This window comes from Myxine glutinosa, chromosome 1 (genome assembly GCF_964187855.1).
Source record: "Myxine glutinosa chromosome 1, kmMyxGlut1.1, whole genome shotgun sequence".
Taxonomy (NCBI): Eukaryota; Metazoa; Chordata; class Myxini; order Myxiniformes; family Myxinidae; genus Myxine; species Myxine glutinosa.
Genome location: NC_136261.1, coordinates 167,771,693 through 167,793,507, shown reverse-complemented (window position 1 = coordinate 167,793,507; position 21,815 = coordinate 167,771,693). Strand labels below are relative to the sequence as shown.

The following is a 21,815-nucleotide window of genomic DNA, read 5'->3' as shown; positions in this document are numbered from 1 at the left end:
ATATTTTAGACCCTACGGCCGCCGAGCCAAATGTGACTGAAGCATAAGAGAGTATAGAAATGTATTTTTTATTTATATGTCTGTATTGTTAAACTCTTTGCCATGTTTTGGAATTGTAGGAGTATCTCATGCAAATAATTATTTTTAATAACCCACAAATCTTATGACAACTTGTTTAACAGCCCCAATTATTCACACGGCCTTGTGGGCTCGGCAGGGGGAATTTGGTCCCCAAGTTATGAACTGGCGGGCCAGCGCTGATGCTGAATTTGGAATTTAGCCAGAGTGCGTGTGATAACTTGACTACTCTTCATTATAGACACTGAAGGATATTTAACGTCCACTGATAATTAGTGCTAGCTGAGGATAATGAAGAGCAGGGAACTTGGGCCAATATATTGTTGGAAACGTGGACTGGCAGGGTGGCCTAGAGCGGTGGTTCTGAACCTGGGGTGTTAATGCCTGTGCCGTCCCTCTGATGGACGTTAACCTGGGCGTCCCGTCTGCCGGCATTAGTTGGTGGACGTTAAAGATCCCATAATGTCCTTCGTGAAGAGTAGGTGAGCTACCCTGAACAAACTACAAATTCCTGCCCTAACCTACAAAGGGCAACCATACCCTCAGCCAAGTATGTACCTCGCAGCCTTGAGCTGGAAAAGTTAGCAAGTTTATCGCGACATTACCAATTTAAACCTGAACACCCCACCTGTTGAAGACTTGGTGGGTGAGGAAAGGGCTCGTTCGTTTAAGCGGAGAGTCGAATATCCCATTTGTGCCGATTCTCTCCAAGACTTCCGCCAATAATTCCTGCACACACCAAATAAAAAAGAAGGGTAAAGTAAGCTGTAATTTTGCAGTTGGCAAGAGGAAAGGGTCAAGAAAAGAATGGCAGAAGGAATTTTATAGTACGAGAAAGATGAGGGAAGGTTGGTTGGCAAGACGGTATTGCAGTGGAAAGGGAAGATCTCGAATAAAGATGAAGGATTTTGATGATGGAGTTTGAAAAAACAGATGCTGGAAACGTGAGATCGTGAATGCTGACACAATATATGCAAGAGTTGATCAGGAAGAATATGGCACAACACAAAATTCGAAAATAAATGTTGCTGTCAAAAATGTTAACATTGTCACAAAATTGTTGATTAAATGCAGCTTCATTAAAAGAAAAAAATTGGCAGTCATTTACTATTGATTTAGGCCATCGACTTCCTTGAAGCCCTTTTCACATGGGAAATAGAGAAGGAATATGGTGTTGGAAGAGAAAGGATCAATATGGAGCGCAACGGGAGTGAGGGACTCACGGCCGACGACTCACAGCCAAAGACCCAGAGCAGGTCATCGAGATCTCGTTCGTTCACGGTCTCATCCAAGGCAACGCCCAGCTGAGAGAACACTCACAGTAAGTCTCTACAGATAGTAAAGGGAAATAATTGTACAAGATCATTTCAATTACAAACACAAGTCATTCACCACCCCGATCCCAGATTACCTTTGGGATCGGAGTTGTGAATTGAAAAAAAACAGGTTGTGAAAAGGAATACAACTGAGGAGGTTAATGTGAGAGAAAGGGGGAGGGTGTGGAGTGTAGAAAAAGGGGAGCAAAATAAATGAAAGTCAAGAGGAAATGGACTAACACGAGACATAGGGGAGAAGTTGAATCTTTTGGATTATTTAACGGCCAAAATTATTCTCACCTTCTTGTGAGGTTGGCTATGGGGAAGTCTTTGGCCCAAGTTTTCACGAACCAGCTGGCCTGACCTTTGACTAAGTAGGTTAGAGCAGGAATTTTTAATTTGTTCAGGTTGCTGGAGATAACTAGCATACCCTGTGATTTTTAATGTCCACCAACTAATGCGAGCAGACGAGACACCCACTTTAATGTCCATCCGAGGGGCGGCACGCACAGATGCGTCGCCTTGCAAGCGGAACATCAGGATGGTAGTTTATATAGCTGGGTCAAGATTCATACCCAGGCTGGACAACTCAGAGGCAAGTATGCCTACTTCTAGGCTATCCTTCCAGCCTATAAGGGAGAATAGACGTCAAATATTCTGCAGTTTTCATTCACAAGGGGCATTCAAAATGTTATCTGAATGAGACAATCAAAAATAGTCCATGAAACACCAACTATTTGATATAATTACATATCATTAGTAAATAGGCATATCTTAAATATCTACAATAATAAAAGACAATGCATGTGTGTCAGTCAGTTAGTGTATGTGTGTGTGTGTGTGTGTGTGTGTGTGTGTGTGTGTGTGTGTGTGTGTGTGTGTGTGTGTGTCTCCTCCATAACTGCAAAACCATGAAACCTAAAGGCCCAAAAATTTGCTTACATACTAAGGGAACTCCAAAAGAGTACTTGAATGAAAAGTGGGTGTTTGGATAAATTTAAGCACACTTTTTGAAGATAATTTACATGCTAATTTAATTAAAACAAAAATAGCTTTCATCCCTGGTTAGCCCACTATCCCTCGCATGGGCCTTAAGCTTTGTTTTGGCTTGCTATAAACGCCTCGTCTTGGAACAGGCCATAATGGTTTCTGCATGATCAAGGGCTCAAAATTTATTTTTCCCTTTTTGCACTCATATCATCTGGTGTTGGCTTAGCGGTTAGGGTGCCGGCTTGGGATCCTATGATCCTGGGTTCGAATCCCGGTCGATTGCTGAATTAACGCCAGGGGGGTTGACTCAGCCTATCATCCTTCCGAGGTCGGCAAATTGAGTACCAGCTTGCTGGGATGAATGATCACGGTGTGTACCCCGGTTTAGAATAGGTACACCATATCCCTGCGCATCCTAAGAGTGTGACCAAGGGTTGGCGTCAGGAAGGGCATCCGGCCATAAAAACATTGCCTCAAACAGGGAACCATGATTGTCATGGGGCCTGCAAGGCTAACCCCCGCTCTAGCGGCGAAAATGGCCTTAAAACGATCATTCGTTCATTCATTCATTCCTCATCGAATGTCTGATCTTCATACCTACAAATCGCTGTATACATCACTTTTGTAGGTGCTATAGTTTTCAAATTAGGAGCTTGGAGCGATCTTATGCTTTATTTGATGGAATTTTCCATGATGGCCTCTCACAGGATAATTAACTATATAATCGGAATTTGCCTAATGATTTTAGGATTGGAGCTGGTGGACTAAATAACCTGCAAAATGTGGCATGAAATCTGTAAATTTAAAGAAATCAGCAATTATTATAACTAAGTGTATAAGCGTATTTATATGTTGTCTTAATTCATATCTCCATACTCTACTGGAACCTGCGATACTTGTAAGAAACCTGAAGATTTGAACCATCTGTTTTTTTTAATTCCCTCTATATGATGGACCTAGATTATGTCTATTTCAAAGTATTTACTAGGAGGGGATTGGCATGTCAGATTTGCCGAACATTTTCGGCCATTTGAACGGAGAAGCGTTCCCAAACTCTGCAATGTCGTTCTGAGATTTTTAAAAGACAGCGGGAAATCCATATAATATTATGGATTGCATAAAGGCTCATTCATTTACCATTGTTACATGAAGATACCGTGGCTCGATTCTCCGTGGGGACATCCCCAGAGTTAGGAAGGCAAGATAAATTAGAGAATTAGAATTGGTAAAGTAACGGGACAAGAGAACAACAAGTTCGAGAGAGAATTGAAAAACGTTTTCAGTGGCTACAAAGCAATGAATCCCCACACCATGGCAGGATGGCTGAGAGGTATGCACAATCACGGCTGTCTATCCTGGGTTTGAATCCCGACCCAGCTATAAACTTTCATCCCAGTGTTTCACAGGCAGGGTGATTCATCAATGTGTGTGCCAGCCCTCAGATGGACGTTAAACTGGGCATCACATCTGCTGGATTTTCTCCACCCTCTCTCCCCATTCTTCACCTTACTAGACCTCTCCTCTCCAAGTTTTTGCTTATGTGTCGGGTAGGTGATGGTTACTATGGTTGGTGTCGTGTGGGCATGTTGGGTTGAATGGCTTCTTCCTGTGCCTAGCTTACTTGTATATTTCTAAGGTATACTGGTGGTTATCTGTTAAGGAGGTTGACTTAAAATCTTAGAACTCACCTGTCATCATTTAGAGTTTTGCCAAAATGAGTCCCAGCTTTTTGGAATCACAGTAAGAGATCAACAAGAGTGGATTTGGGGATAGCACTGGCACCTCTCGCATTGCTCACATGCCCCTACTTTCCAAGTGGTAGAAGTCAGTGAAAGAAAGTCAGTCATTTCGGTTGCCCCCAACTTCAGTTAACACCTTACCTTATTTTTGGGAAGAACAAAAAAAACTAGTGTGAGTATCTTGTTTTGAGAGCTTCGTGAATGCCCATATACCCATTAAGCTGGTGGCCCTTAAGGCCTTTAGGTTTGTTGGTTGCGCAGGTAAGAAAAATAAAAATATCCTCAGACTCACGTCTCCATTTTCATAAATACGCAAATTTATCTTCTTTTCTGCTGCTCGCTTCAGCACAGCTTCGGCTCCCACACCACATTCAACCTCCAATGTATCAAAGAACAAATCATGCTTAAGCTTGTGCCCAGCACGCTCGAGTCCTGCAGGAAAATTGTACGATCAAGTCAACAAAGTCATTGATGATAAAAAATATATGTACAACCACAGAATAATGTATTAATCAGATAATTTGATCGATGTCATAATATACAGTACTTAATAGTCATAGTAAGGCCTATTTATGTTCTCCATGTTAGAATATGAGCTTCGGTATCATATAAAACAAAGGGTATCGTTGTATCATTTATGGTATGTCTATATATTAACAACCAACCAAAGTTGGCCAGGTTGACTCAAGTTTCTCCGGCCTTGCACCCCCTGCTCTGTCTGTGCTGTGTCCCTCAAATATTCCTGCAGGACGCACAAGATCTGTCAGAAACCCTCTTCTGGTGAAGCTTCCAAAATCAAGACTCTGCTCACCTTCACTCTTTCATTCCTCTTTTCCCCCACCTTGGGAGCAAACTACCACACTCTCTTCAATCCCTCTCCTCCCTCCAGGACTTCAAAACAGCTGTTCACTATCCTCTCTTACCTTTCCCCATCCAAAACCTTGATCTTTTCTACCCCCGTTATTACACCCCAACCCCACCTCCTTCAAATTTCGTTTTTATTTCCTGAAAGTCCTTGTAGTGTCCATTTGCTTTGTTCTGTGTACCCCACCCCAGCCCTCTCTCTTCCACAGATCTCATGATGTTCTTGCTCTCCACTGTTGGTGTACTCCCCCCTCTGAAGATCTGAATATGGATTCGGATATGAGAATTATTTAATTTTGCAAGTGATTCTTCACCATTGGGAGATGGGGGCAAAAACGATACATAGCAGGATATCTCAAAAAGTTATGGACAGATTTGGATGAAGCTTGGTGGACTGGTTGGGTGTCTGACAAGGACAAATAGATTCGATTTTGGTGAAGATCTGAATATGGATTCGGATATGAGAATTATTTAATTTTGCAAGTGATTCTTCACCATTGGGAGATGGGGGCAAAAACTATACATAGCAGGATATCTCAAAAAGTTATGGACAGATTTGGATGAAACTTGGTGGACTGGTTGGGTGTCTGACAAGGACAAATAGATTCGATTTTGGTGAAGATCTGAATATGGATTCGGATATGAGAATTATTTAATTTTGCAAGTGATTCTTCACCATTGGGAGATAGGGGCAAAAACGACACATAGCAGGATATCTCAAAAAGTTATGGATGGATTTGGACGAAACTTGTTGGACAGGTTGTGCGTGTCGACAAGGAAGAATTGATTCAATTTTGGTGAAGATCTGAATCCAGCTAGTATAATTTTTAAAGTTATTCTTCACCATTGAGTGATATGGCCGACCAGGCGGAGAGACAACCCTCTTGTCTCTCGCTTTCTTTATTATATATTATATGCGTTAGCTCTTACACGAGCTTCGACTTTGTATACAAAGAAAGAAAAAAAACAGGTCTTTCTGGAACACCCTGTATGACAAATGCATAACACACAAGATGTAATCTTGTGTATTGTTGCGGATATGAGGATGGCATTTTTTTGATTGCGTGTATTGGATTGTGGTAAACTGCTGTGTACCATTGGTTGGATATGGCCCCTCTTGCCTCCAGAGTTGTATAAAGGTAAAAAGGGCGTCTCGGTAATTAGTCCATAAAGCATACACGTCAGCCAATCATAGAATACCCCTGTTCGATAGCTTATATCTTATTATGTGTCTTAGGGTAAGGCTGTGTCTCCCATTAACTTAAATACTCCATTGTACCAAGTGAAATAAGAATAGGTCCCCTTTCATTTCATTTCGATGGCCAACTGCATTTTGGGCGGTTTTCTTCAGCCACCATTGGCCACGAGGCAGGGTTGGGGAAGAAAGGCGGGTCCCCACCTCGTCAGAGAGGGGAGGAGTGAGCCAGCCCCACTCGACCAACCATGAACAAGGGGTTTGGCTTGAGAGGGCGGAGGAAGAGCGTTTGGGGGAGGTTCGCAAAGGTTGAGGGGCGGGGCCTATATAACCCGCCGGCGGGGCGTTCCCGAAAGAGTTGAGACAAGGAGGGAGGAGACAAGAGCTGGGTCGTCAGAGAGTTGCGCTTTTACTGAGTCCAAAGAAAGAGCTGGGTCGTCAGAGAGTTGCGCTTTTACTGAGTCCAAAGAAAGAGCTGGGTCGTCAGAGAGTTGCGCTTTTACTGAGTCCAAAGAAAGAGCTGGGTCGTCAGAGAGTTGCGCTTTTACTGAGTCCAAAGAAAGAGCTGGGTCGTCAGAGAGTTGCGCTTTTACTGAGTCCAAAGAAAGAGCTGGGTCGTCAGAGAGTTGCGCTTTTACTGAGTCCAAAGAAAGAGCTGGGTCGTCAGAGAGTTGCGCTTTTACTGAGTCCAAAGAAAGAGCTGGGTCGCCAGAGCAGATGCGCTTTTACTGAGACAAGCAGCTCCGACCCGTGACTCCGCGCACACGACAGGCTCGGTGGCATCAGCGGCCGTCGAGGTCCAGCCCGACGTCCCGTGCGGGATCAAGCTCCAGCCAGCTCCGTGCCGCCCCCCCCCCCCCTCCAGCCACACACCTCCTTCCAGCAATCCACTCTGCAATTCCCCGCGTGAGTCAGTGTCTTTGTTTGTTCTGTCCTGGGTAGGTAATTAAGCTTGTATAAGGAATTCACTGTGTCACCTGCGTCTCATGTCCCTGTAAATAATCGTGACTGCTCCTTTTTGCTTGTGTGTGTAAATAATAAATCCCGTTACTCTTCTGTACGTCTTCTTCCTCTTTGCATTCGGTCGCTTTAGAGTTTTCCCGATTGAGTAGCTGTGGCGTGATACGGCCAACGTTTGGGTTGAATCGGGTTTTAGTCGGGGAATAACTGTTCGGCCGCGGTTACACCACCGCTCGGTCAAAATAACATCTAATCCGCGGTCCGTAACAAATTGGTGTCAGGAGTGGGATACGAGGCCCGAAGCGCGCTTAACGCGCTCAAAATTACGAGCTGCTGGAAATTTGTGTTGTTTTAAAGCAAAACCTGAATTTTGAAATCGCGCCATGGCTGGTCAAGGCGATCGGATGCAGGTGGGTGAGCTAGAAGAGGGGTTAGGAGTAACGCAGGATCATATGGAGGGGAGCAATGAGGAGAACATTGGCAATGTGGTTGACGAGGTTTCAGGCGCGCAAAATGGCGCTCTCGCACACGAGGTTACGGGCGCGCAAAATGGCGCCTCGCACATGGCAGCGAGGGCCGCGCCTGCTGCGCAAATGGCTGTGATAGATGTGCAAATGTCGCAGCAAATGGCTGCGCAAATGGACGCCTGTATAACGCGATTATTAGCGACGATGGGAGTGTCAAGGCAGGAACTGAACGAAGATATGGATCGAATGGCCAGATTGAAAAAGGCGGAAGGGAACAGAGACCGCAGGTTGGGCGAGAGGGTCCCAAGGGTCCACGAGGAGGTAACGTGGGTCGAGAAGCGCTGGTTGAGCGAAGCGGAGGAAAGCGCGGGTACAATGACGGGGGTAGAAATCGCGACACGGGGTTTGGAAAAGCCGGCGACCGCTGAGGTAGAGGAGGGTGTTTTATTAAAGCCAGCGGTCGTCGAGGTGAATAAAGAAAAAGCAGTGCTGGGAATTAAAATTGAAGAGATGACGGAGGTAGCCCGGGAATTGCAGGGAGAAATGGAAAATGTGCAAAGTCCCTGCTCACATCACGATGCTGTGCTTAACCCGAATGGAAGTTTGCAGGTGCGCGTGGAGAAAAGGATCCCCCAGGTGAGTCGTGCTGTATATTGTGCGGGGAGATTTTGTAAGAGGATGTTTGGCGACAAAAGAATTTTCGCGCGCTTGGGATCGAGGAAGCATACGGGTGTTGGTGAAGGGTCCCGTGTGAGTGGAAATGGCACGCGTGTGGAAAAAAAGTGTGCGTCAAGGGGTGAGAGTGTTACGAAGCGCGAGTGTGATACCGAGTGCGAGCGAGAATGCACGTCGGGGTGTACGGAGTGTGACACAGGGAGTGAGTTGGTGATGGCTCAGGTGCGAGAGGGCACATCGGAGCGCGAGTGTGAAACCGAGTGCGAGCGAGAATGCACGTCGGGGTGTACGGAGTGTGACACGGAGAGTGAGTTGGTGATGGCGCAGGTGCGAGAGGGCACATCGGAGTGCGAGTGTGAAACCGAGTGCGAGCGAGAATGCACGTCGGGGTGTACGGAGTGTGACACGGAGAGTAAGGTGGTGGTGGAACGTGTGCGAGGAAGCACACCTGAGTTGGTGGTAGCGCGAGTGTGGGAGAGCCCATGTGAGCGCGTTAGTGGGTGGATGCCAGAGTGCACGCCCATGGTGAGTGTTACGGAGGACGTAACGGAGGAGAGGTGTGGACCGAGGTGTGCGCAAGAGTGTGCGCGAGAGGTGTGGTGTGTAACAGGGAGAGCGTTGGTGGAATGTACGGACGGCGTTGGAACGCCGGGTTTTGTGAGGGTGAAAGGGGTAGCGTATGCGTGTGAGCATGCAGGTGAAGCATCGACGATAACCGGGTTAGCGGTTAGAGCGACGGATAGCCGATGCGAGCACTCGGGGCGTGGTGTGCTTTGTTGGATGCGAGGCCCGGCGCGGATCGAAGCTGCGTCGTTTCTCTTCGAAGCGTCGTTGCCGATTCGGGCTTGGCCCCGCCCTGCACGGTCGAGTCCGGGCCTTGGCGGGCGAGGCGACCGGTACGGTTCAAGGGCGAGAGGGAGGAAGCGGACCGGTGCCCCCTCGTGGGGACGGGGTTCCGACCGGGGGAGATTGAGCCATCGGGCCCAGGACCGCAAGGTACCGCGCCGAAATGGTGCGTGGAATCTCGGCCCGACCAAACCACCTCCCTTGAACCGAAAGCCGGACGGATTCAACCTGCAGGCGACCAAACCACCCGAATTCATTGCTCGGGTTTACGAAGCCGGGCTGTGGAAATGAATTGGCGCACCGAGAGGCACTAGTGAGTGGACGGTGATGATGATAATAGTGATAGTGGTTTTGATCCAAAATTTAGAAAAGTGAATAGAATTGGCAGTAAATAGCAAATTTGTGATTGGCTGAAATTTGGTGAGCAAAATTGGTAGTGGAACGTCCCCGATGTGGTGGGATGGCAACTCTGTCATCCCTCACAGCTGGGGGGCAAAGGAGCACTAGATTATGGGGTTGATGGCAGTGAAAACTAGCCTGGGAGGGTTAGGATATATCGTGTGTAGGGCCCTAGAAATTGACCTTAGGTGACGTTAAGATTAGGTAGTGACAATGACACCTGTAGTGGGGACGCAGGTAGATTAGAGTGGATGATAATGACGTGGGAGCGCAATAGTTTAAAGGGACGACTGGGAAGCGCAAGTTTCAGAGGGGAGTAGTTAGCTGAGATGATGCCGTGTGTTTGAGGATTGGAAGTGTATGGTGAACAGGTGTGATTGAACAGGTGTGATTGCACAGGTGTGCAACTGAACAGGTGTATGGAGCAGTGTTGAGTGAGTGATGGTGATGAGTATTGTGTTGACCAAATGGTCCAGGAAGAGGAGGAGGGTGCAGGTGGCACCAGGTATGATTGCACAGGTGTGCAACTACAGGTGAATGGAGAATGATTGTATGGATTACCTGGAGTGTGGAGTATATGGAGTATTGGAATGGATGGTCGTGGAGTGAGTATGGTGGAAACTGTGGAGTGGAGTGGATGGTGCGGAGGTGTGAATGGGGGAAGAGTGGACCCCCATCACGAATACCCGGGGCGGGCAGTGTAAGTGTTAGGTAGAGGGTATAGGTAAATTGTGGTTGGATATTGGCATCTGTGGTGCGGGTGGAAGAATGGTGATTGGATGGGTGCATTAGTGTTGTGGAAATGGCTGGGCGTGTAGCCTGTTAGTGTGTGTAGTTGGTTTGGGCACTCCACCACTGTGAGGATGTCGGCCAGGTGAGGCCGCAGGTGGGCTCTGGGAGCCGGTAGTAGTTGTTGTGGATGGGGCCCGAGGATCCGGAGGACGGACCCGGGTAGCCCAGTGCCAGAGGGCACCGAGTGGGGTGACAGAGCCAGGAGGGGCCTTCCCCAGTTAGATAGGTTAGGGCGACGAGCAAGGTAAGCTCGGGTGGCAACTACAGTGGTGGAGGTGTGCAGGTGGGTAGACCTGCTGGGAGAGCTACACGTCACAGCCCAGAAATTGTGCAAGGGCACCGGGAGATGAATCGGGGGAGTGAGACCCCAAATTGAGAAGCACCACAGTTTGGTCAATGGGAATTGGTTTTTAGAACCCATAGTGTAAGTTGGCCAATGGATTGGCAGGGAAAGACCCCGGGTAGAGTAAAGAGTGTTAAAGTCATTTAGAGGGTAGATAGGATGAAGGATCTCCTCGCACCATCTGCATCCACTCACCTGAGGTGACAGGTACTCCACACCATGCCATGTTTTGATTATTTTTTATGATGCAAATGTTTGGATTGTGAGACGCATCATGACGTGGGTGTGACATTGTGCTTTGATGTTCCATCTCTTCCTCCTTATGAGGATTGATGATGAATTGGGTGATGGCAAATTTTGAAGAAGAGGGATTGTGGAGACGAATTTGGTATAAGGGAAATAAGGGGAGACGTGACAGTAGCGACGAATTTGTAAATGTGTAGATTTTGTAAATATGGGGTAAGGGCAAGGGTAATGTAGGTGACAGGGGGGGGGGGGGGTGACGTACGGTAGGGACGAGCTTTCTCATTTCGCTCTCCGTACGCATTTCGCCTTGCATTGCCTTATTGACGTGTACCCTTGTGACCTTACCCCTCGCTCATTTGTCTTTCCCCTTTTGTCTCCCACATGACCTGTGCGCCATTGGGTGCCGAGGGGAGCGTGCGTGAGTCGGCCATTGTGTGCCCGGAACTCTCAGAACCAGCTGTCTGCATCGATGCACCACATTATGGACCACATGTCTGTGGCCGAGCACCACTTATGGACCCCATGGGTTGGGGCATGGCCCCTCTGCTGGAACCGGCCATGAGGGCCCGAAATCTTGCTGGCGGACCTTGGCCACAGGGCACCGATGCCCCACAGGTGAACCACACGTAGTCGGCCCTGTGGGCCATAAATAAAGATAAATAAAATGGACACGTTTGGGCAAGCTTTATTGCACATAGGCCGCCAGTAAGAAAATGAAGGAAAAGACAACAACTGGAAGAAATAATAATAGCCAGCAGAGGGAGCCGAAGAGCAAGAGATCACTTGCAGGGTTAGGGGTTGTTGATTTATTTTTATTATCGAACATTCATGAACACTGATGAACAATGGTGACTGCACCGATTGGTGCTTGGGGGTGTATTGGTGCGTTTTTAGGTGCTTTCATGGTGCATTGATGCAGAGCAGACTGTCTCCCCCCCAGAAAGAACAATCACAGGTCCTGGGTTAGTCTTGTAAATAAAAGTAGTGTCAATTGTAAATAATGCTCCCCACCGTCAATGTATAGTTTGAAGACCATTCCGCAATTCGGTTAACTGTGGGTGTAAGTCTGTTAGGCAGGGTGCAATGGAGCAGCGGGACACATTTATTTATGTTTTAAAACTGTCGCACTCAGGGTCAGGTTAAAAGTAGAGGGAACTACACCTACGTGTCACACTAAATTAAAATTATAGGCCCGGGACGTGCCTAAGAGGAGGAGGGTGCAGTGTCGCGGATATGGGGATGGCATTTTTTTGATTGTGTGTATTGGATTGTGGTAAACTGCTGTGTACCATTGGTTGGATATGGCCCCTCTTGCCTCCAGAGTTGTATAAAGGTAAAAAGGGCGTCTCGGTAATTAGTCCATAAAGCATACACGTCAGCCAATCATAGAATACCCCTGTTCGATAGCTTATATCTTATTATGTGTCTTAGGGTAAGGCTGTGTCTCCCATTAACTGAAATACTCCATTGTACAAAGTGAAATAAGAATAGGTCCCCTTTTATTTCATTTCGATGGCCAACTGCATTTTGGGCGGTTTTCTTCAGCCACCATTGGCCACGAGGCAGGGTTGCGGAAGAAAGGCGGGTCCCCACCTCGTCAGAGAGGGGAGGAGTGAGCCAGCCCCACTCGACCAACCATGAACAAGGGGTTTGGCTTGAGAGGGCGGAGGAAGAGCGTTTGGGGGAGGTTCGCAAAGGTTGAGGGGCGGGGCCTATATAACCCGCCGGCGGGGCGTTCCCGAAAGAGTTGAGACAAGGAGGGAGGAGACAAGAGCTGGGTCGTCAGAGAGTTGCGCTTTTACTGAGTCCAAAGAAAGAGCTGGGTCGTCAGAGAGTTGCGCTTTTACTGAGTCCAAAGAAAGAGCTGGGTCGTCAGAGAGTTGCGCTTTTACTGAGTCCAAAGAAAGAGCTGGGTCGTCAGAGAGTTGCGCTTTTACTGAGTCCAAAGAAAGAGCTGGGTCGTCAGAGAGTTGCGCTTTTACTGAGTCCAAAGAAAGAGCTGGGTCGTCAGAGAGTTGCGCTTTTACTGAGTCCAAAGAAAGGGCTGGGTCGCCAGAGCAGATGCGCTTTTACTGAGACAAGCAGCTCCGACCCGTGACTCCGCGCACACGACAGGCTCGGTGGCATCAGCGGCCGTCGAGGTCCAGCCCGACGTCCCGTGCGGGATCAAGCTCCAGCCAGCTCCGTGCCATCCCCCCCCCCCCCCCCCCTCCAGCCGCACACCTCCTTCCAGCAATCCACTCTGCAATTCCCCGCGTGAGTCAGTGTCTTTGTTTGTTCTGTCCTGGGTAGGTAATTAAGCTTGTATAAGGAATTCACTGTGTCACCTGCGTCTCATGTCCCTGTAAATAATCGTGACTGCTCCTTTTTGCTTGTGTGTGTAAATAATAAATCCCGTTACTCTTCTGTACGTCTTCTTCCTCTTTGCATTCGGTCGCTTTAGAGTTTTCCCGATTGAGTAGCTGTGGCGTGATACGGCCAACGTTTGGGTTGAATCGGGTTTTAGTCGGGGAATAACTATTCGGCCGCGGTTACACCACCGCTCGGTCAAAATAACATCTAATCCGCGGTCCGTAACAGTATTATGCATTTGTGCATTTGTGTATTATGCAACTCCTATCTTTCACTTCTCCTTAAACCTCAATCATTGATCTACGAAACCTAGTCAATTAACTAAAAGTGTATACAATAAGTACATCTCAACAACATTAGCAGTTAAAAATAAGGTAATATTGCATGTGCTTTGATTATTTATTTATTTAAATTGGAACAATAAAAACAATTGGGTAACGCTGAACAGATTAATTGATTCAAAAAAGAGGCTCATCGAGGTGTGGTCAACTGAGCCAAAGGCTTAAATTGGATAGAAAAATGTGTTCCGCAACCCTCCCATGAGACTTGATTTTGTAAAAAAGAAAGGATGTTTAAACAAGGAACAGAGGTGACCCATATCCTTAAATGGCATACATTAATATGGCCGTGATATGAGAGCCCTAAAGATTACTCTCGTTGAAAAGATAACAGGATATTAAATGTCTATAAGCAAGTAATAGTCTATGTGACAATCAACTACTGAACATCCTCAGATGGGAATAATGAATAAATGACATGGCGCTGGCAAAATTACAGCAATAACATATATGATGAGAGAACTAAGATAAAGTGACCATATACATGAGGGAGAACTACAAAAGAGTAGTGAGGTGAACTGAAGCAAAGATTCAATTTGCATCTGTATGGTGCTTTTGATGTGCAGGTCATTGCATAAGGTCTTGCAAGAAAGGCCTAGCTGTCAGGCCACAATGGACAGAGCGCAGTCCTAAAGAGTCTGTTAAACTGCCGAGGCGGTCTGTGGGAGACGTGCTCTGTGTTAATGACGTGGTGACTACTGGCAGCCACTCAAACAGGGAACAGAATGAAAACCTCGGACGAAGAAAAGTTTCATTTAAAAATGATGCATATACACAACTTGTTAACATAAATAGTGTATTACATAACATTTCACTGTATTTTTTCTTTATAAAATGTTTTTTTGTACATTCACTTGAAAAAAGAAAAGTCAAAGCAAATAGTCTACCTTTTAGCACCTTGATATTGTCCTCACATCTTCGTAAATCTATAGCACGTTTTAAAGAAGATTCGGTTTAAATAGAATAGAATCGGCATCTTTCCATCTCGAAAGATGATGAGCTGCGCCCTAAAAGGGCAGTCGAAGCAAAGTTTAGGTTTAGAAGCTTTATTTAAAGGATTGGACAGAAGAAAAGTTTCAATAGAAGCCGTTGTTAAGAGCTAATAAACATACTTGCCAATAACAAATCATTAAAATTGTTAGGATTTTTTTTCTATAATTACTTAATTGAGAACTCGTGTCATTTACCTACCATTGTACAAATGAATTCCTCGGAAATTTTTTTTGATTGCTTGTTAAAATATTTGTGACATCAATATGAGGATTCAAGAAGTTGCATTGAGATAATTAGAGCAGAGAAACAAGTGGTTGGTTTTATAAATAGAAAATAGAGCTTCAGCAATGTCAACTTTATGGAGATTATGGAAAGAGTGTGGGAACGTGAATGGAAATTAGTTTTGAATGGGAAAGACCAACAAGAGGGAAGAGAGAGAAAGGGAGGGGGAGAGACAGAAAGAGAGGAAGAGAGAGCGAGATGGAGAGGGAGAGGGGGAGAGAGAGAGAGAGAGCGAGGGAGGGAGGGATTGAGAAAGAGAGGACAAGAGAGGAAGAGAGAGACAAAAAGAGAGGAGAGAGAGGAGAGAGAGAGACAGAGAGAGAGGGAGAGGAAGGGAGAAAGAGAGAGGGAGAGAGAGAGGGAAAGAGAGAGAGAGGGGGTAGAGGGAGGGAGAGGGAGGGAGAAAGAGAGAGAAAGGGAGAGGGAGAGAGAGAGAGAGAGAGACAGAGAGAGAGAGAGAGAGAGGGAGAGAGAGAGAGAGAGAGAGAGACAGACAGACAGACAGAGCTGAGAATGGAACGAACAGGGATGCGAGACTAAAAGAGGGGCAATGGGTGAGGGAGAACGAGATGTGGACTTCAATACCGTACAAAGAGAATGAAAGGCTAGTGTGAGATTAAAATAAAGGAAACAGAGTGGAGGGAGGGGAGCAGTGACAAGACAAAGTAAGCATGACAGTGAGGCAATTAATTCGAACGTCGGAAGAGAATCGAGCAGGAACAACCACATGTTGGCAATACTAGTGCAGGCTTTGGTGGGCCTAGTGGCTGCCACTTGTGTTGAAGTTTCTTATAAGCCAATATGCATCGTATTATTATATTGGCATTGAACCTGTCATTTCGCTGATGGAAGTAGAACAACATAAGTTATATATGATGATCTGGGCAGTTGGAAAACAAGTCAATTGCTTAAAGGTTAAGGTTATAACCTCAAATATAAAATATCTTTTACAAGTACTTTCAAGTACATAATATATCCACAGTCGTGGCCAAAAATAATGGCACCCTTGCACCTTTTTCAAATAACTCATAATTTTCTCTAAAAATAAGTTGAAATTGACAAAAGTATTTGGTCTCCACAATTCTTTATTTCACTGTTAATATTACAAAACCGTTGTTTTTGATTCAGAACTTAATATATCCTTTTAAATCACAAAATAAATATAAATGGCATTGGCAAAATTATTGACACCCTGGACTTAATATTTGGTAGCACAGACTTTGGACAAAATAACTGCAGTCAAGCGCTTCCTCTAGCCATTAATGAGCTTACTTCACCTCTCTACTGGCAGTTTGGGCCAACTCTTCTTGTGCAAACTGCTCCAGTTCTCCCAGATTTGAAGGGTGCCTTCTCCCAACTGCTGTTTTCAGATCTTCCCACAGGTATTCAATGGGATTTAGATCTGGACTCATTGCTGGACACTTCAGAACAGTCCAACGTTTTGTCTTGAACCATTCCTGGGTGATTTTTTAAGTGTGTTTGGGGTCATCGTGCTGATGTAAGGCCCATGACCTTCGACGGAGACCCTGCTTTCTGACACTAGGTTGAACATTGCGCTCCAAAATTCCTTGGTAATCTCCTGATTTCATGATGCCATGCACACATTCAAGGCACCCAGTGCCAGAGGCAGCACAGCAACCCCAAAACATCACTGAACCTCCTCCATGTTTGACTATAGGGAAGGTGTTCTTTTCTTTGAAGGCTTCATTTTGTTTTCTGTAAAATAGAGATGATGAGCTTTACCAAAAAGCTCTATTTTGGTCTCATCTGTTCACAGGAAGTTCTCCCGGAAGGATTTTGGCTTGTTCAGGTGTGTTTTGGCAAACTCCAGTCGGGCTTTCTTATATCTCTCAGTCCTTGGTCTCCAACCATAAAACCCCCTTTCATTGAGTTGGCGACGGATGGTGCGAGTTGAAACTGTCGTACATTGTATCTGAAGGTCAGCTTGAATCTGTTTGGTAGTTGATCGAGGTGCTTTCTCCACCATTCGAACAATCCTTTGCTGCAATCTTCGATCAGGTTTTCTCTTGCGGCCGCATCCAGGGAGGTTGGCTACAGTGCCATGGGTATTAAACTTCCTGATAACATTGCGTACTGTGGACACAGGAATATCAACGTCTCTGTAGATGGACCTATAGCCTTGAGATTGTCCATGCTTGGCTACAATCTTGTGTCTGACCTCCTCAGACAATTCTCTGGTTTTATTTCTTTTCTCCATGGTCATTGCGGTACACACAGTGACACAAAACAGCAGAATGACTCCTTTTCTCTGTTCAAACCGGTTGAATGAGTGATTTTTATATGGCAGGCACCTGCAACTCACCATTGGTGAGTTCAATTCCAAAGTAATGGAGAATCACCTGCTTGAAATCTGATTATTTCTAACAACTTGTGAGGAAAAGTTTTGCTGCAATCTATAGTTATATATAACTGTATATATAACTGATACCATCTATATTCTATATGTATATCTCACAAACACACACATCTCATTAGTCTAAAAGGTGCCAATAATATTGTCCAGGCCATTTTCGGATTTCTGTGTGGAATAAGGTGAGATTTAGTAATCTTTTCAGCTTTCTTTGTTTTGTTACACTGCAAACCAAAGAAATACATTTGTGGATACCAAAAGTTTTTCTAATTTCAACAATTTTCTGGAAGAAATGGTGAATTATTTGAAAAAAGTGCAAAGGTGCCAATATTTTTGGCCACTACTGTATGTCTGTATATATATATATATATATATATATATATATATATACATATGAAGGAACTGCGCTCCAACGCGAGTCGAAAGAATTGACGCGACCAAAGACGGAATTCGTCCGAATTGCTTTATTGAAACAAAACAGCTCAGGTATTCTGACAAGCCCGTTTATCGGGCAGCAATATATATACACATTTATGTCGGGAAGTTTGCCCGGCAAAAGCTATACCGGGCATGCCCGGGTGTCAAGGGCGAGCCTTGGAAAGGCGAGTCTGGACCTGCCCGGGCGTGTTTGGCTGCGGCCTGGCAAGTCGAGGCTGGGCGAGCCCTGGAAAGGCGATAGCGGGCATGCCCGGACGCTCTGGGCGAGCCCTGGAAAGGCGATAGCGGGCATGCCCGGACGCTCTGGGCGAGCCCTGAAAAGGCGATAGCGGGCATGCCCGGACGCTCTGGGCGAGCCCTGGAAAGGCGAGAGCGGGCATGCCCGGGAAAGACGAGACCGGGCGTGCCCGGGAGGTTCGGGCGTGCCCGGGAACAGTGAGTCCGGGCATACCCGGGAGAGGCGGGTCTGGCCGTGTTCTGGCCGGTGCAAGGCGATTGTGTGCATCCAGCGGTAACCGCTACACACGCCACTCCAGAATCGACCTGCACCGGCAGGGTCAATTTAAGGGGGGTCCGGATGACCCGGCCGAAGCGACCCCTGGAGGGTCGTGGGGAGGGGTCCGACGTGGTGGTGGGTGGTCGAGCGGGGGGAACTGTGGACGGGGGGCAGCCTCGCCGCGGAGGAAGGGCCAACCGTGGTGGTCGGTCGACGTCCATGTGCGCCGGTTTGAGGCGGTCCACAGAAATCCGGTCTGGCCGGCCGCCGAAGTCGACGATGAAAGACTTGTCGCCCCGTCGCAGGACCCGGAAGGGCCCGTCGTACGGTGGCCGGAGTGGCCCCCGGTGCGCGTCATGACGCACAAAGACGTACTCCGCTGTGCGAAGCGCCGGGGGGACGTAGGACTGGGGGCCACCGTGGCGGGACGTCGGCACGGGGGCAAATCGTCGGGCGGCCTCCTGGAGGTCCGAGCGCTGGGGAGCGGCGGACCAGGGACTGGTAGCGTCGGGCACGAATTCGCCCGGGACGCGGAGCGGCTGGCCGTAGACGAGCTCGGCGGCGGACGCCTGGAGGTCTTCCTTGGGGGCCGTGCGAAGGCCCAAAAGGACCCACGGCAGCCGGTCAGCCCAACCGTCGTCCTGAAGGCCGGCCATGAGTGCGGCCTTCATGGAGTGGTGAAACCGCACGCACAACCCGTTGGCTTGGGGGTGGTAGGCCGTGGTGCGGTGCAGCGTGACCCCCAACGAACGGGCGACCGCGCCCCAAAGCTCAGACGTGAACTGTGGGCCGCAGTCGGACGAGATGTCCGCTGGTGCGCCGATGCGCGCGACCCAGGTGGCGATGAACGCCTGCGCCACGTCGGCGGTGGTGGTGGAGGCGAGGGGCACAGCCTCCGGCCACCTGGTGGTCCTGTCCACCATGGTGAGCAGGTGGGTGAACCCCCGCGAGGGGGGCAGGGGACCCACCAAGTCCACGTGGACGTGGTCGAAACGCCGTTCAGGCATGGCGAAAGGTGCCAGCGGGGCCTGGGTGTGGCGGTGGACCTTGACCCGCTGGCAGGCCGTGCAGGCGTTGGCCCAATCGCGGATGTTTCGTCGAAGGCTGTGCCAGAAGAAACGCGCCGACACCAGCTTCTGAGAAGCTTTCCGGCCCGGGTGAGAAAGGCCGTGGATGGAGGCGAAGATGCAGCGCTGCCAGGAAACGGGCACGATGGGGCGAGGCTGGCCCTGGGAGACGTCGCAGAGCAGGACGGTGCCCGCGAAGGGAATGTCGGCCAGGCGGAGGCCCGTGTCCGCCGCACGGAGTGCCTGCACCGAGGCGTCGGTGGTCTGGTCGGCCGCCATGAGCGCGATGGTGATGCGGTGGCCCAAAAAGTCAACGGTCGTCGCGCCGAAGTGGCATTTGACCGGGTTGACAATTAAGCCGTGCTCGCTGAGGCGACCGAACAGTGTTCGGAGGTGGAGGAGGTGCTCGGCGCGGGACGTGCTGGCGACGAGGATATCGTCCAGATAGACGAAAAGAAACGGCAGGTCGCGCAGCACGCCGTCCATCAAGCGCTGGAACGCCTGGGCCGCGTTCTTGAGGCCAAACGGCATCTGCAAAAATTCGAACAGGCCGAACGGCGTGATGACGGCCGTCTTCGGGACGTCGGCCGCCTGGACAGGTACCTGGTGGTAGCCCCGTATCAGGTCAATTTTCGAAAAGATGACCTGTCCCGCCAAACGGGCGGAAAAGTCCTGAATATGCGGGATCGGGTACCTGTCGGGGGTGGTAGCGTCGTTGAGACGGCGGTAGTCGCCACACGGGCGCCATCCACCCCCCGGCTTTGGCACGATGTGCAGTGGCGAGGCCCACGCACTATCGGAGCGCCGCACGATGCCGAGGTGCTCCAACGCGTCAAACTCGGCCTTCGCCACGGCGAGCTTGGCCGGGTCGAGGCGGCGGGCCCTGGCGTAGACCGGCGGGCCCGTAGTGGGTATGTGGTGCTCGATCCCGTGCCGCACCGCGACGGCCGAAAATGTCGGCCGCGTGAGGGCCGGGAATTCCGCGAGCAGGCGAGCGAACTCGTTCGCCGCCGGGAGGGCGCACGCCAGTTCGGTCAGCGCGGAGCTGCTCATCGTGCACGCCAGGGAGCTGAAGGTCTCGGCGTTGACAAGGCGACGACGTTTGACATCGACCAGCAGCCCGTGCGCGCAGAGGAAGTCGGCGCCCAGCAAAGCCATGGGGACGCAGGCGGTCACAAAAGTCCATTGAAAACGCTGGCTGCCGAAGCAGAGGGTGACGACGCGTGGGCCGAAAGTGCGTATGGCCGAGCCATTAGCAGCGACCAAAGAGGGGCCGCAAACGGCGTCCCGCCTGTCCTGCTCGGAGGCGGGTATGACGCTCAGTTGGGCGCCGATGTCACACAGGAAACGCCGCCCAGACGCTTTGTCCCGAATAAACAGCAAGTTGCACGAGTGGCCGGCGCTCATGGCTGGGAATGAACGCCGGCCCGGCCGTTTCCCGACCTGCCGAAAGTGCACGGGGGCCGGCACGTCCGAGCCTTGTGTCCGAACCTGGCGTGGGAAATAACACCACGCCCTGTCAGGTGGAGGCCCCGGCCGTCATGTCGGAAGCGGGCGGTGCGGCGTGGCGGCCGCCAGTTGCACCGGCAGTTCGGCCTCCAACCGCGCAGGGCACTCGGGCATCGTGGGCGTCGCCTCGGACGGCGGCGGGCTCCAGGTAACCGCGCCGATGTGCTGGCCCGCCGAGGAGATCTTATCGGCTTCCCTGGCGAGGGCGCGGGAATCCGTGATCAACGTGCCAGCCAGGGCGAGGCGTACCGGGTGAGGCAGCTGGCGAAGGAACAGCTCGCGGAACAGAAAATCCGGAGAGTGCTCACCGAGCAACGAGAGCATATAGTCCATGCGCTCTGACGGGCGCGTGTCGCCGAGCTCGGGCAGAGCGAGCAGGCGCCGTGCGCGTGCTGCCGGTGAGAGGGCGAAAGCGTCGAGGAGGAGTGTCTTCAGCGCGTCGTATTTGTCAGCAGCCGGCGGGTGCTCGAGGAGGCTCAAGGCGCGGGCCGCGGTGGCGGAACCGAGCGCCGCCACAACATGGTGGAAGTGGGTGTCGTCCGCGGTGATGCCTCGCAGGGCGAACTGAGAGTCCGCCTGAGCGAACCAAACAGCCGCATGAGCCTCCCAGAAGGTAGGCAATTTAAGCGTCACTGCCGTATCCATGTCGGTAGGTCACCAATGAAGGGACTGCGCTCCAACGCGAGTCGAAAGAATTGACACGACCAAAGACGGAATTCGTCCGAGTTGCTTTATTGAAACAAAACAGCTCAGGTATTCTGACAAGCCCGTTTATCGGGCAGCAATATATATACACATTTATGTCGGGAAGTTTGCCCCTATACCGGGCATGCCCGGGTGTCAAGGGCGAGCCTTGGAAAGGCGAGTCTGGACCTGCCCGGGCGTGTTTGGCTGCGGCCTGGCAAGTCGAGGCTGGGCGTGCCCGGGCGCTCTGGGCGAGCCCTGGAAAGGCGATAGCGGGCATGCCCGGACGCTCTGGGTGAGCCCTGGAAAGGCGATAGCGGGCATGCCCGGACGCTCTGGGCGAGCCCTGAAAAGGCGATAGCGGGCATGCCCGGA

The 21,815-nt window shown here is 49.6% G+C and overlaps 1 protein-coding gene across 3 annotated transcripts in view; it reads right to left on the bottom strand.

Annotated features, from left to right (window-relative positions):
• GLDC (glycine decarboxylase) overlaps nt 1-21,815 on the bottom strand; it is a 196,982-nt gene that overhangs the window by 76,220 nt on the left and 98,947 nt on the right. For all 3 annotated transcript variants that reach the window (XM_078779626.1, XM_068121721.2, XM_078779630.1), the window contains 3 exons: nt 4,416-4,555; nt 1,302-1,382; nt 707-807 (listed from right to left, as the gene is read on the bottom strand). In XM_078779626.1, the coding sequence (XP_078635752.1) occupies nt 707-807; nt 1,302-1,382; nt 4,416-4,555 (322 nt within the window). The remainder of the gene's footprint in view (nt 1-706; nt 808-1,301; nt 1,383-4,415; nt 4,556-21,815) is intronic.